At 28.5% G+C, this 15,688-nt stretch overlaps 1 protein-coding gene across 1 annotated transcript in view; it reads left to right on the forward strand.

Moving 5' to 3' along the window:
- Window positions 1–13,113: 13,113 nt before the first annotated feature.
- LOC117168991 (mitochondrial amidoxime reducing component 2) overlaps window positions 13,114–15,688 on the forward strand; it is a 31,804-nt gene continuing 29,229 nt past the window's right edge. The window contains exon 1 of the mRNA XM_033355022.1: window positions 13,114–13,369. Coding sequence (XP_033210913.1) covers window positions 13,366–13,369 — 4 coding nt within the window. The 5' untranslated portion in view covers window positions 13,114–13,365. The remainder of the gene's footprint in view (window positions 13,370–15,688) is intronic.

The following is a 15,688-nucleotide window of genomic DNA, read 5'->3' on the forward strand; positions in this document are numbered from 1 at the left end:
TTATAAAACTTCTAAATACTTATGAAAATTATTCAAAATTTTTCGGAAATTATCTAAAATCCTTCAAAGTTAAAAGAAATTTTCTTCAAATCTTACTTTTCTGATTAAATTTTACTGATTGATTTTTAACTTTTCTAATATTCATTATGATTATACTGTAATTTTAAAGGTTGCACTTACAACTAAGTTAAGTTATTAATGTATTGAAGTTAATATATTCAATTTTTAAAATTTTTACTTTACAAGAAATTGTAAACTGAAATAAAAATTATTTAATTTTAAAACGAAAACAGTATAAAATTGAAATAAATTTAGAATTCCTGTTACTTAGAATTTATATAAAATTGTTATTTATTTAAAAAGCATAATTTTGGATAAATTGTGACGTATAAAGTTAATAAAAAGTTAATACAAGAAGTGAAAAAGTGGTTATATGGACTTAGGATGGAAACTTACAGAATAAGCTTTGAAAATGATCTTTTACTATAAAAAAATTACACGAAACATAAAATACGAGATTAATCCTTATCAATATATCATTTAATGAGAGAAATGAAACCAAAATAATCTTTACACCGTGGTCTTTATCATTTCTTAACAACCACCTCTAATCCAGTCGCCACTAACACTTCTGTATACACTAATAGGTCCCCGAGATTACTCTTTTTAAAAAGGTCAAAAAAGGCCCCTGATTATACGAATATCTTGTGTAGGTTTTTAAAATATGGGTCAATTTTTGTTTAAACAATTCTTAAAAACAATTCCATTATTCATAGATAAAATTGTATAAAATCATTTTTAACGTGGTTGAGCAAAAATAAAACTTTTTTGCGTCTTGCACTTTTTTCGTACGACGAATTGCCTTCAATTTTCTTTTTTATTGCTTCACACATGATTAAACTTTTCACTTTGCTGATATTTTCTCCAAAGACGAGCTATTATTTATTTATGGCCTTATAAACAATGTATTTTTTATAAACATACCCTCCCCTTAAAGCCGCAAATTTTAAGTTACTAGCTATTAACTTTTTTATATCCTTAATTTTACCATAGAGAATTTAATTATCATGGGTAGCATTTTCGATATCTAACCCTTATTGTTTATAACTATTGTTATTAAAAAAAACGCTCAATTAAAAAAATCGATTTTTCCTTAATTTTCACATTCTCATCAAGGTATTAGATTTGTGTAAAATTTGACCTCCTCCGTTTTTGTTAAATGTCCACGTTTTGAGACCCGCTGAATCCGAAAAACAGGTTTTTACGAATTTATATGTCTTTTTGTGTGTCTATCTGTGTGTGTGTCTGTAGATTTTCAGTTTGTCAGCACGATAACTTTCGAAAAAATTGACAGATTGGATTGGCCTTTGGTATACTCTTTTAGTGTCCTAAAATAAAGGTCAAGTTGGTTAGCCAGCCATTTTGGATAAAAATTCAAAAAGTGAGCGTATTTTGTAAATTGTTGAGACTACTTTTTTTCAAAATTCAAATTGTTCTGTACAAAGATTATTACAAGATTATTCTAAAAAAAAAAGAGTTTTTGGTTTCGTACCTAAAGGAGTGCCGCACACTGGGAAGAAAAATAACTTGTTTGGTTCAGAATAACGTACTACCCACAAACCTTCACCGATTTCGACACAAAAATTAGAAAAAAGCTAATAAGATTTCTAAGAGAGTTGTCCAGCCGGATTTTTGAATTAGATTTTCAATTTTTGTTATAAATAAACAAATATGACGAAAAAATTGCCTTTTTTCCATTTGACCTTCCCGGTGCTCATCACTAAAAGGATAATGGTTGAAATCGCTTAAGAAGCATAAAATAGCATTAGTTAAAGATATTCCAACATTAGAAAATATACAAAAAAAATTTGTTATCACAAATTATTTGTTGAAAAAAATTTCTGTAGGATTTTTCATAAATACACGTTTTTTCACGTTATGTTGCAAAAAATTGGAATAGAAACAATATTATGTACAACATTTGTCTTTTGATTATAATTGTTTATATTATAAACAAATTTAATGTACAAATGCAGTAATCAGGCATTTTTCGACAGAAATTTTCGTTTTTTTCAATGCCAATTTTTTCAATTCGGAAATTTATGATAATTTCAGCAAAATTTATAATTTGTTGATTAATCTTATGATTTTTTAAACAAATTTAATCAAAAATATATTGTTTGGGCGTTAGTCGACAGAAAAATTCGTTTTTTTCAATGGCAGTCTGTTTAGTTGGGAACATCATTACAATTTCAGCAAAATTCATAATTTTTGATCACTTTTATGATTTTTTACAAACAAATTTAATAAACAAATGCATTATTGGGACATCTATCGACGCAACAATTTTCTTTTGTTTCGAAATCAAACTTTTAATTGGGAACTTCGTAATAAATTTGGAAACATTCATGATGAGTTGACATATTTTATGATTTTTAAAAACAAATTTAATAAACAAATGTATTATTCGAGCATCTGTCGATGTAAAATTAATTTTTTCGATACCCTAATTAAAACTGTTGACAGATACAAATATTCGAGTGTGAAGCACAAGATACGTGATGAGAATATATTCGTAAAAGCCGAAGGAGCTTTAACAAAAAGGAAGTCACTATCACCAAATTACTGTTGTCGATGTTTTGACTTTCAGTTTTAAAAAATCTATGGACAAGTGTAAGGAATATACAAAGAACGAGCGCGGAGCGCGAGGTAAATACATTATCGAGCGCGAGAACCAACAGTCGCGCGTCCTAGGCGCGCTCAAACTTGCGAGCCGCGCGCGCAGCGCGCTATGAGAATGTACCCGCGAAGCGGGCGGATTTTTTATCATTCTATGGCACAAAATAAAACTTAGTTTTACTATAAAGAATGTAATTATCGCGGTTAGCATTTTCGATATATGCCCCTTATTGTTTATAACTATTGTTATTAACTAAAACGCTCAAATGAAAAATCGATTTTTTCTTCATTTTCTTATTAATCTATGGCACAAACTAAAACTTTTCACTCATGTGATATTTTCTCGTACGACGAGCCATTATTTATTTATGGCCTTATAAACAATGTATTTTTTATAAATACACCCTCCCCTAAAAGCCACAATTTTCAAGTTATTAGCGCTTACCTTTTTTTATATTCTTAGTTTTACTAAAAAGAATGTAATTATCGCGGGTAGCATTTTCGATATATGCCCCTTATTTTTTATAACTATTGTTATTAACAAAAACGCTCAAATAAAAAATTGATTTTTTCTTCATTTTCTTATTAATCTATGGCACAAAATAAAACTTTTGACTCTTGTGATATTTTTTCCTAGGACTAGCCATTATTTATTTATGGCCTTATACAAAATTTATTTTTTATGAATGCATTCTCCCGTGTGGAAAAATGTTCTGGCGCTGGCCTGGCCCAGACCAAACCGCCAGCTTTCCAGCCCTGGCGCTGACCAGATGATCTGTCCTGGGCCTGGCCAAAAGTGTAACGTTTTTTCTGGCTAGACCCAGGGCCAGACCATCTGGTCAGCCGCTAGACATAGGCTGGTCAGCCGCTAGTTATGAGCTGGTCAGCCGCTAGTTATAGGCTGTTCATCCGCGAGTTATTGGCTCGTCAGCCACTAGTTAATGGCTGATCGATTAATGTTTTATAGTTCAGTATCATATCGTCCATGTTTAGAGGATACGCCCAAAAAGCAAAACATGATTTCCTAGACAAATATATAATATGCATGTTTCACATAATCAGTATAAATTCAAATTATGCGTCAAAAATATACTGTCATCAATAAAATCAATCAATTATAGTTTCTAATACTTTTTCTTTTATAATAGATAAGAGGTAGGTTTGTACTTATTATTTATTTAATAACTTAATACAGATTTGGTACATTTTATGCCTTCGATTTTACAGCTAAGTTTTGGCTGGATTAATATATTATTCGGAAAATAATAAGAATTTTGACAGTTTGTGACACATGATCGACTAAAATAGATTTTTTCTTAATTTTTTTATGAATGTATAGGACAAAATAAAACATTCTCTATAGTAAAATAAAGGATATAATAAAAGGTAATCGCTCATAACTTGAAATTTGTGGCTTTTAGGTGAGGCTATGTTTACAAAAAATACATTGTCTATAAGGCCTTAAGTAAATAATGGCTCGTCGTACGAGAAAATATCACCAGAGTTATAACAATAGTTATGAACAATAAGGGTCAGATATCGAAAATGCTACCTAAGATAATTAAATTCTTTATAGTAAAATTAAGGATATAAGAAAAAAGTAATCGGTAATAATTTGAAAATTGTGGCTTTTAGATCATGTGTCAAGAATTATTAAAAAAAATTAAAGTCAATTCTGGTAATTGATGATCATTATTAATCCCTTCGTTGGCATTGACGCAGAATGCGCCAAATTTTCCGTGCCCTATGTGGCATTGACGTAAAATGCGTCAATCATCTTTTTTCTTATTTCACTTACTCCGATTTTGCATTCAAATCTCACACGGGAGTTTTTGGGATCACTGAATCCGAATCTGAAGTCAAAAATCGAAAATTCAAAATGGCCGATCCAACATGGTGGATGAAAATACAAAAAAACGGCTCGATTTGGACCAATCCAGGTACTTATGGGATTTTGGGGTCGTTGAAACCGAATTTGAAGTAAAAATTGGAAAATTCAAAATGGTGGGTATTTTTATCCGCCATTTTAAATTTTGTAATTTTGACTTCACTGTCGGGTTCAGCGACCGCACAAACCAGTAAGCAGCAAGATTGATCCAAATCGAGCAACAAATTATGTCAATGATGCTAGATAAAGTTTTCGCAACAATTTGAAGCAACATTATGACACTGGTTGATCTGGATGATTGTTTATTAATAAATGAAGAATCTAAACGGTTTCCTCTTAAAAATAGCAACTTTTTAACAATAACTTAAGGAGATAAGTTTTTATTCGATTAGAAGATTTCTTTTCCGTTTTAAGAGATCTATCCTTGATATAGACAGTGTACAAATTAAAAAATTTTCTGAATTATTGATTTTGAGGTAACACTGTGCAAAGATGGCAATTTGGTTAAAAAATCATTTGTTTATAACGATGTGCATTGCAAACGGTTCGTCGTGCGAAAAAAGTCCAAATTTTTTTTGTTTATAACAAATTAAATTGTTTCAAAAAAATTGTTTAAACCAAAATTGACCCATATTTCAAAAACCTACCCAAGATATTCGTAATCAGGGGCCTTTTTTTGACGTTCTAAAAAAGAGTAATCTCGGGAACCTATTAGTGCATACAGAAGTGTTAGTGGCTACCGGATTATTCAACTTTAACCACGTTTTGTGGCAAAATTAAATTTGTTTCTTTGCATATTTCTAACATTTATCGATAGGCCAAAACCTGAAGTACTTGTAACTGTAAGAAACAATTTTCGCCTAAACTGGGCCTTATTTAGTCGTCGTTCTTAGCGCCTCAATTATGTTCCTTAAATTTATGAAATTTTTAACTTTTCAAACAAAATACAGGAGCAAAAAAACATCAGCAACATTTACTGGTTGCAAGTGTCTGTTGGTATATTCTAAGGATATGTTAATACATATATTGCTTGATGGGTGATTCACCCTGATACGTTAAAAAAAGGTCATCAAACTGATTAAACTTATCATTTTTTAAATATAGGGCAGGCATTACGGCAATCGGTAGATCCCAAGATGCGTCGCGAATGTGTCACAAATTGCGGTAGTCGGTATTTCCAAAGATTTTTTGACAATATTTTGTGTAATAATTCATTAAATTTTTAGAATATATCTCCCTTTCTCAGTGCAAATAATCTTATAAGTGTACATTTTATTCAATATATATATTTTATTAGGCAATGTCTATGGTTACAAAATTTTCCATAACGTTTGAGCTGAACAAGCTGTATAAAGGGTTAGAATTACGTCAAATTCCATAACGTTAGCCTTGAACGACCAGGAAAGGGGGCTAAAGTTACGGAAAAATCCGTAACCACAGACGGTACGATTTTATTATTCATTAAATATTTTGTTATTCATTATTAAAGGTTTTTATTGAAAAATGTAATACTGCCCGAAATCGATATTTAATATTGCCCGTTTTTCATATAACACTATACTTTTGATTAACCACCATGTCATGGCTGCGTCACACTTGACGTTATATATAGTGTAACCGTGAGTGCGTCCTGTGCGAGCAATCATCGAACAGTCAGCGTGAAATCAGACGCAGTCCAGAGCAATCGTCTAAAATCCTATGAAATGCGAAATTAACTCATGAAATCAAATGCAATCTTCGGCAAAGATTCATCTAATTTCAAGGTGAATGGCCCCTCAGACATGGAAGATTCGTTTACCATGACCATCGAAAATATTGAGGGGGGCAAGTGTATAATTAAATTTTCTCTACTAATATATCAGATCAATTTTAATTTTTCTTATGAGTTTTATAGCTTTTGAGTCCAAATTTCAAACTATCAATTATAAGACCAAAGATAATTCACTATGTATTAAATTTTAACCCTCTCAGCCAAGACTTCAATATCTTTAGTTCTAATTAACGCATCAGCATTTTTTTTCTTTTTTTAATTATTGCTAAAAGTCTACCGAAAATGAATACTCTAAATTTAGTAAGATGAATTTGACATATTGCTATAGATATTTTCACAAAACTGAAAAACTATATAGCGAGCAAAAAATATCGTCCGGGTATATTATACCCAGTCTAGGTTTTGAGGGTTAATATAAAATAAAAAAGTATATAGTTTATGAACTCCGAATTCTAAAAAATGTTACCCAGGGGCATAAAAAATGTATTGAATGTTTGAATACTTGAAAAGAGTCAAATTGGACACTTTTTTATCTTAAAAGTATTAAAAGTCACCGTGGCAGATTTTCTTAGATTTTGCAATTTTCCAATAAACGGGAATTTAATTTGAAATTTTGTATACTCCTCGTGTAATATGTTTTAAAATCTTTGTCACGAAAATGGTAAACTTTTTTAATTTTATATTAAAATTGACAGTAAGTGTTAACCGGCATGATACACAGGCAGCTTTTGTAAAATTGGACATTTTTCCGAGATCCCTAATTTACTGTGAAATTTTTGTTTGCAGCCCTTACAATATATCTTCTGAAATCTGAGTTCCAAAAATAGTACAATTTTTTATTTGATATTAAAATAGACCACCTGTGTACATTCGAGCATTTGGGCTGACAGTTTTTGCCTTTGACACTTTTCCGTTGGTTGCCAATTTAATTTCAAACTCTCTTTTACATCTTCCGGGTCATTGTTTTTATCGTATAATTAATTCTCATGAATGAATATTATAAATTCCTTGTACTTGCTGTTTGAATCTTCAGTCAGAATGTTAGGCATTAATAAATTCCAATAATTTTTATTTTTTTAAATAAAAAAGCTCGTGCCAAGTGTTTCGTGAGGAAATATTTTAAAATCAGGTGTTGTTGACACTCACAGACATAATAGATAAGCAATGAGGCAATATGATCATTTTATTTTTGATATGAGTCTTATTGAGCTTTCCCATATTGCACTTCTTCTAAACACACGATGCTGATTGCTGATTGAACTTATAAAAGAGAACTTTAGGTTCAGTATCATTAAGACAGTGTCAGTCAAAGGAATCAGAGTGGCAGATTGTTATTCACAAATGAAAAATGAACAACTGTATCGCTCTATTTTGTGTCACATTAGCAGTTTCGCAGTGCAGTTCAGGTGAATTTCAATATCCTTCTTAGAAATTATTTATTTTATTGTCAGCTTATTTCTTTATTGTAAATAAAATCATATTATTGTTTGTTTTTTTCGAAACATTACATTCCTTCCAATGTTGGGTGGTAACTTATTTGAAGCTTTTAGGGTACCTTTATTATTCTTTTTAAAAGTAACTTGTAATGAAACTTAGTTACGATTATGAGAGTATTATATGCGCGCGCTTACTTTTGTACTTATTTTTATTATTTACCAAATTTTCTAATAACTATTCATTACTTAAAATTTTCTGAGCACTTATATTCTTGTTGAAATTAGATTCTTAAAGAATGAATTCAGTGAATATCCATGTATCGTAAAATTTACGAATAGTGTTATTTATTAGGGAGCGTTGACACATTTCATAACGTTATGTTTGACTATTTTATCTCCCCACGCCCTCTAAATGCAGTTACGTCACATTTTTTTGTATTAGTCTTAAAAACTTAATAGACATCTTGTAAATAAAAATAAGTTTTTTTTTAAAGATGAAGTGCAGTATAGAAATGAATAAAACAATAGTTTGATGTAACATAACAATGCTTTTGAATATTTCTTCATTCACACAAATTTTGAAGTTACTTACGAGGAAAGAAGTATAAGCAGTTTTTTTAGAATTATATGAATATAAATTTTATAATTTCATGAGGAAATTATCACAAATTTTTGAATATTTCAGGCGTGTCAAAAAAGAATTTACAAAATAATTAACAGAGTTCGAGCCCTTATCAAATAAATATCTGACTTCTAGAAGTTTTGCAGAATTAAAATATATTATATGAAGGTTCGGAAATGCTTCCAAGTTATAAAATATTTTTAGTCCATAAAATACCTCTTAATTTCTTGAAAATATTTTTAGCTGACTGGAATTTTTCTTAAAGTTTTGAAAAATCATTCAAAATTTACAACAATTACCTCAAAATATTCCAAATTTTCCTAGGAACTTGAATTAAATTTATTTGTTCACTTGAAACCTTTCAAAGATATTTTAATTAAGGCCATGTGATACTTTATCATATGAGTATTCTTCCACACTTTTTATCCACAATTAAAAATTTTTAAGACAAATATTAGTGTCCAGACGTTCCCGTTTTCTTACGTCTGGATTTCAACACACTTTTTTGTTATTTTTCAACTTAACAGTTAAAATTTCTACCAAAATAGTTGAATTCACATTTTAATTCAACCAAAAAAGAAGATTTTTTGACAAAATAGCTGAATTCTTAACCAGAGCAAAATAATTTTCTACCAAAGTAGTTGAATTTTCAAAAAACAAAAATTAGATTTTTTCCAAAGAAGACAAGTTTTGAAACGAGAAAGCCAAATTTTGAACCCAAGGAGAAAAATTCCAACTAAATTCTTGAATTTTCAAAACCAAAAACACATATTTTCTAAAAAACGGTTGCATTTTCAAACCGAAAATATGAATTTTTAACAAAAAAGTTACTTTTCAACCAAACAAAATAGTTGAATTTCTAAGAAAATGCTTGAATTTTATAAAAATGAGTTTAATTTGGAATCAATTACAGTTTGTATGCAACCCAAAAATACGAACTTTCTAGAAAATAGCGTAATCGTGAACCAATAGAGTTAATCTTAAAAGGAGATAATATACAAAAGCACCAAGTAACTTTAAAGTAACTAAAATTAAAGTTCCAAGTTATTGCAGAAATCGTAAGTTACGTTACAATTTACCTGTTTAAATAGTAACTAAATTATCCTTAAGTTACAAATAACGTTACTTTTTAGTAACTTAGTTATTTGTAACAAGTTACTACCCAACTCTGGTATGTTCTTACTAAAATGACGATATCTCGGGAACCAGAAGTCACAATAATTTCTTTTTAAATGAAATGTATTTTCATAAGAAGTCTCTATATCCTATTTAGAAAAGTAAAATAAAAGGGGAGTATTTCATACAAAATTAAATCAAAAATTTCTTTGGACTCTATGCAGCTTAAAAATTAATAATTTCATTCCTAATACTGCCAAATTTCAACAAAATTGAATTATCGGTTCCAGAAGTATCGATAAATCAAAAAACTTCAACCGAATAATTCAATACGGTGTGACTGCAAAATTTTCGAAAATTTAAAAAAATCCGTTGGGTCCACAATGTCTCTTATACAACACTATAATTTCACTAAGTTTAATTAAAATCGAACGATCTTTTGCATATTCTAATATTCTTGATGAGCCTAATGGCCGGGTGTAAAGTTGATTTTATATCTGAAAGAAAATTTTATAACGGTCAAGGAAAATCGAAAAAAATTTTATGGTAAAGTCAGGAAATTTCTAAATTAAGATTCTGTAGCAACCCTTTCAAATGTTTGTTTTGTGGAATTCTGTGAAGCTTTTAAATCATTGCAATGTGACTCCTCAGCTTTTTTAGAAGAATAGAAGTATCACCTTTTTTATTGTATTGCCTTTGGCACTTTAGTAACAAGTAGCGATTGCAAAAGAGAAAGCGAGAATCCATCTCCGGATCTCAGGTCAGCGTACGGTGATGCTAAGTGCTACAAATGAGATTATCAGTATAGTGTATATTTTACTAGGACACACAATATTAAATAATTTTAAAAAACTTAATTTACCGTGATTTTTTAATATTTAAGCAAATTTTAATAATAGTTTTAATTAATAATTAAATAACTTCAGAAGATATGACGCCTTCCATCCGTAATTCGAGCTTATGAGCGAGATGACTTCATCAAAACCCCGATTTAGCAACAGTGACGGAAGTTGCCTGAAAATAGCTTTGTTAATAAATCAAGGGAATCAATACGTAAACAGTCAGCGCTACCTAAATTGTTTGGAATTGGCCTTTTTGAAGCTAGAGCCTCAACCGGCTTTCGCTCTGCCCCCTGAGAAACTGTGTGGGCTGGCAATTCTAGCAATTACAAATCCGGGACTTACAAAATCGGGGTTCTGGTGTATGGACAAATTTGTATTGGGAGGTTTGAGGTCACGTGACAGTAATTATTGTACTTCGCGGGGACATAATCCTTCTCTGAAGAATAGGTGTATCACGAAAATCTCAAAAACAGTGTTGTCGGTTTTCCTTAATACCGATTAAGTAATTTTAAAAACTCGATGGAAGGAATGTTGCCAGGTTCACATACATAATGAATTCAATTATTGAGTTTTAGTTAAAGGGCTTTGATAAAAAAATGCCACATTTGTGTGCATAATAGATCTGAAAAAATGTTAAATTTATTAATAACAAATTTTATTATTGCACTTTCAGTTAAAACAATATCAATTTTCGACCCAAAAGACAAAAAGTTTCAACAAAATGCAGAATTTTTCAAACAAATAGTTAAATTTTAACTAAAAAAGATTCATGTTTACGAAACAGGCAATAGTTGAATTATGAGTTAAACAAACAGAGAATAAATAAGGCTAACAAAATAGTTGAAGTTAAAGAAAAGAAAATATATATAAACTGAATTGATGAATCATCAAGGGGGAAAAATCAATTTGGAACAAATTAGTTTCACTTTCAACTAAGTAAGTAGTTGAATTTTGAACCAAAGAAGCTTTTTCAGTCGCTATTCAAAATTAACGAAAATTTTGACAATATAATCAAATGTTTATGTAAACTTACATTTTTAGATAACATTTTTTATTATAAGATATTTGATAAATATATTATATTTTTCCGTTTTTCTTTCTAGAAGGTATTTATCATGAAAAATATGGATAAATAAAGTGTAAAGTTGTGAAGCGAAATTTATCATATCAGAGGCTTAATACGATTTTTACTGTCATTTTTTTCTGCGAAAACATCTTTCTGTGAAATCCATAATTCTTTAAAAGTGAATGAGCTTTCTGATTTTTACAAAATATAAGTCAAATAATAAAGTTTGTCCCCTGGAAGAACTCGATTGGATGATTCTGAATCCCTGCTTAAAAAATTCTAGAGTTAAAAATGCAAAACAGTCAAAAAATAATCTTCACCATCTAATGATTTTTTTTATTCCAAGCAAGAAATTAATCAAAATTTATTAAATAGAAACATTCGGTTGGAAATTTATATTCTAGTGTTGAAAATTCAACTAAAATCTTTCTTGGTTTAAAATGTAACTATTTTTTTACATTCGTTTTTTTTTAATTTACCTTTTTTGGTAGAAAAATACAACCTTTTCTGAGATAAAAATGCAACTGTTTTGTTGAAAATTAAACTTTTTGTTTGAGGATTTAACTAATTGGTTAAAAATTCGTATTTTTTTGGTTCAATTTAACTATTTTTTATTTAAAACTAAAGTTTTTTATAGAAAATTAATCTTCTTAGTTAGAAGTTCATCGTTGTGACTTTAAAATTCATCTCGCCTTGCAGAAATTTCATTTTTTCAAGTTAAAATATCAACTGCTATATTTTTGTTAAGAATTTATCTTTACAGGTTGAAAATAAAATTATTTGGTTAAAAATCCTACTATATTGTTGCAAAGTTAATTATTTTGCTTTCAACTGTTTGTTGAAAATTCGTCTTTTTTAGCTGAGATATCAATTATTACATTTTTTATTGAGAATTCGTCTTTTTGTTTAAACTTCAACTGTCTTATAAAATATTTGTCTTTTTGGCTTAAAAATTTAACTTTTTGGTTGAAAATGTAACTGTTCTAGTTGAAGTTTAATCTTTTGCTATAAAAGTACGACTATTTAATTGAAAATTGAACTATTTGGTGAAAAGCTCAACTATTTTGTAGAAAAATTGCCTCTTATATTTTAAAGTTCAAATATTTGGTTGTAAATGAAACTGATTGATTAAAAATGTATTTTTATTATTCAAAATTTAACTATTCCGTATAAAAAATGTTTTCCCTAAGGCCATGTGACGAGTGGGTTACGTGACCAGATTCCCACCTTATCGACACTTTTTTTATTTCCTAAACTTATTTTCACACAAAGCGTCATATCGAGTTGAAAATTTGGGATAATAAGTAAGAAGCTGTAAGAAAGGAGGGACTAGTCCTAAATTTTTATAATGATGAAAAAAGCAACAACAAAAAATTTACAAAAAAACATTTTTCATAATTATAAAAATTTTGGACCAGACCCACCTTATTCATTATAAAAGTTTGAAATCCATAGCTATATCAAACTTGCTTTTCGTGTATAATTGCGTACAAATTTCCTGACGCGTATTGCTCGGTCGATTATGGAAGTCTATGGGGAATCTCTGCGCATGTGTACCTATTCTTTCCCTGAGGAAAGTTGCGTGTCAGACTTTCCTGCGCGTGCGCAGTTTTTCCTGTGTGTGTGAAGTCTTTCCTACGTGTGTGAAGCAGATGTGAAATAAAAACAGAAAACAGATTTTACACACGTGTCGGTGAAGCATTTCTTACTACAATGAAGAAGATAGCTGAATATAACTAGTGAGTAGATAACGGTGTCTTTGGGAATAAGGCGGGCGCGTGCTTCTACCTCAAGTGCACTCACTTCGTTCAAGCTTCAGTATTACTCAGACCATCTGCGGAATCGCCAGCTTAAAATAGGTGTAAAAAATTAACTGTTTTTGTCGAGAAATAAGAAGTTCGGGCGTGCTTTTCACGCCCTTTTGGGCAAGGATCTCTTCATAACTATGGGTAAGAGATATTTGTTTTTCATTCTTATTTCTTTTATTTTTAATTCATCCCTGGCGGGAAAAATTCTTACAAGAAAGTAAAAAATTTTTACAACTGTAATTTTTTGGTTAAAATGTTTACTTTTTTGTACAAAAGTGTAGAAAATTGAAGAAAAAATACAATTAAATTGAAATAGCTAAATTTTTTCTTGTGTTTTTTAATATAAAAATAAAAAAAATACCAGTAAAGAATAAGTTTCTACAATTCAATAATTTGCATAACTTTTCATTAATGTTTTTTTTTGCTTTGTTGTAAAAATCAACAAGGTGTTACATAAAACAAAATATAGATTTTTGAAGATTTTGAACAAAAAGTTTAGTAGCCTTTCAAGCATTTTGAAAGTTTTTAAAAGAATAAAAAATTACATTAAAATTTCTAGAAAAGATAATCTGAAAGATTTTAATGTCATTTTTTTATTTTGCAGGATTTTCAAAAAATTTTAGAAATAATTCAAGTTCCAAGATAATAAAAAAAATGTCATTAGATTCCTGCCAAATTTTATAATGATTTCTTTGAACAATATCTTAAGAGAATATTTAAAAAATTTAAGAACCAATTTTCATGAATAAATTAATGCTTCTAGCTTGAAGTTCCTTAAGATGATATAAATTTAAAATTTATCATTATTTTGATTAATTCTTTAATTTAAAGCAGTGAACGTGATTAGAGCGGATTTCTATTTTTTTTAACAATAATTTCTATAATTAATATAATAATAATTACTCTATACTTAGAGAGTTGAAATATAATTATTAACTAATGTTTTATTTTTCTTTCATGGTGTCAATTTTTAAAAGGAAAACATTAGACTAACTTTCAAATGAAAACTAAAATTTTCGCAATTTACTTTTTATTTTATTCCTAAATTAAGAATAAGTAACGAAACTTTCCTCCTATTTTTAAGTTGTGCCAATGTAAATCTAAAATCTAATATAATCTAAAATAAATAGTTTTTCTATAATTTTTAAAATCAATATAATATTACTGTTGGTGTCATCTAAAATAAAAATAAAAACATTATGTTTAATAAAGAAATTTTAAAAGTGATAAAAAACATTTATTTTAACAATTTTTACATGGCTGAAATTGTTAAAACAAATTTTTTCCGAAACTTAAAAAAAACTACATTTGAGGATTATTTACTTTTTTTTGAAACCGGAAACAGTATTGCTGCAGGTAATATTTTCCCCAGAAAAAATTCATGACTGATTAATATTCAATTTTTTTTTAATTGGTAAGAAGCGAAGGTGAAATAAAAAGTAAATTACAAAAATATTTTAAAAATCATTGTCTTTTGCATTTTCTGACCATTTTTAATTAAAAAGAATGCTTTTTGGCACGTCGATTACCTTAGCGATACCCTCTATAATTAACATGTTAACAATTATTCTATATTGAATTCTTTGATATATGACTTTAAAAATGAATTGCTTTGTATAATATTACTTTTCTTAAGAAAGCGGCCTTTTAATTTAAGAAACCAAAACAAACTTTATTCTGAATTTGTTCTTTTAGCCCCTGCAAAACAAATTTAAGTTTAATTTTTGGATTTTAATTAAATTCATCTAAAAAATTTATTCGAAATGATCTATTTACGAATAATAAATAAAAAAATATATAATAGCGTGAGGAAAGAGGAAAGTTAAAATTTGAAATTATTGCTCAGAAAAGTATCCAGAACCGTAATAAAATAAGAGAAACTGAGACATAATTTGTTTTTAAATTTTATAAATATTCAGCGAAGTTTGAAATAACTATATTTCCTTAGATCATATCTGGCAAACTTTCAAGGAAACAATGCAAAATTATATTATTTTCCTGATGTTTATTCTGAATGAAATTTTGTGGTTTTTAAATGGTAGAAAGATCTTACCAACCACAAATTATGTACATATTATTTTGTCATGAGTGAAATGTCGAGACCTAAAATATAATAATAATAACATTATAATTAAATGAAATGTACTCCTGAATGTTTCTAATCATTACTGATGAAAGAGAATATTTTAATTGTAAATTATTTTTTAATATTCGGATATAATTCTGGCCTTATCATTTTGTTACCACAATATAATTTATAAACTCTCTAACAGTTTTAACAGACGATAAAAATTAAATTGCAAACAAAAAATTACCATTTCTAAGGGAATTTAAAATGAGTTTCGTTTTATTTTAAATTATTAGTTTTTGAATATTTCAATATATTTCGAAGAAAGTCTGGAAATAATTTAAATGCTTCTTACAAAAATATTGAAATATTTGAAAAGTAATAATTTAAAA

The sequence above is a fragment of the Belonocnema kinseyi genome, chromosome 3 (genome assembly GCF_010883055.1).
Source record: "Belonocnema kinseyi isolate 2016_QV_RU_SX_M_011 chromosome 3, B_treatae_v1, whole genome shotgun sequence".
Lineage (NCBI taxonomy): Eukaryota > Metazoa > Arthropoda > Insecta > Hymenoptera > Cynipidae > Belonocnema > Belonocnema kinseyi.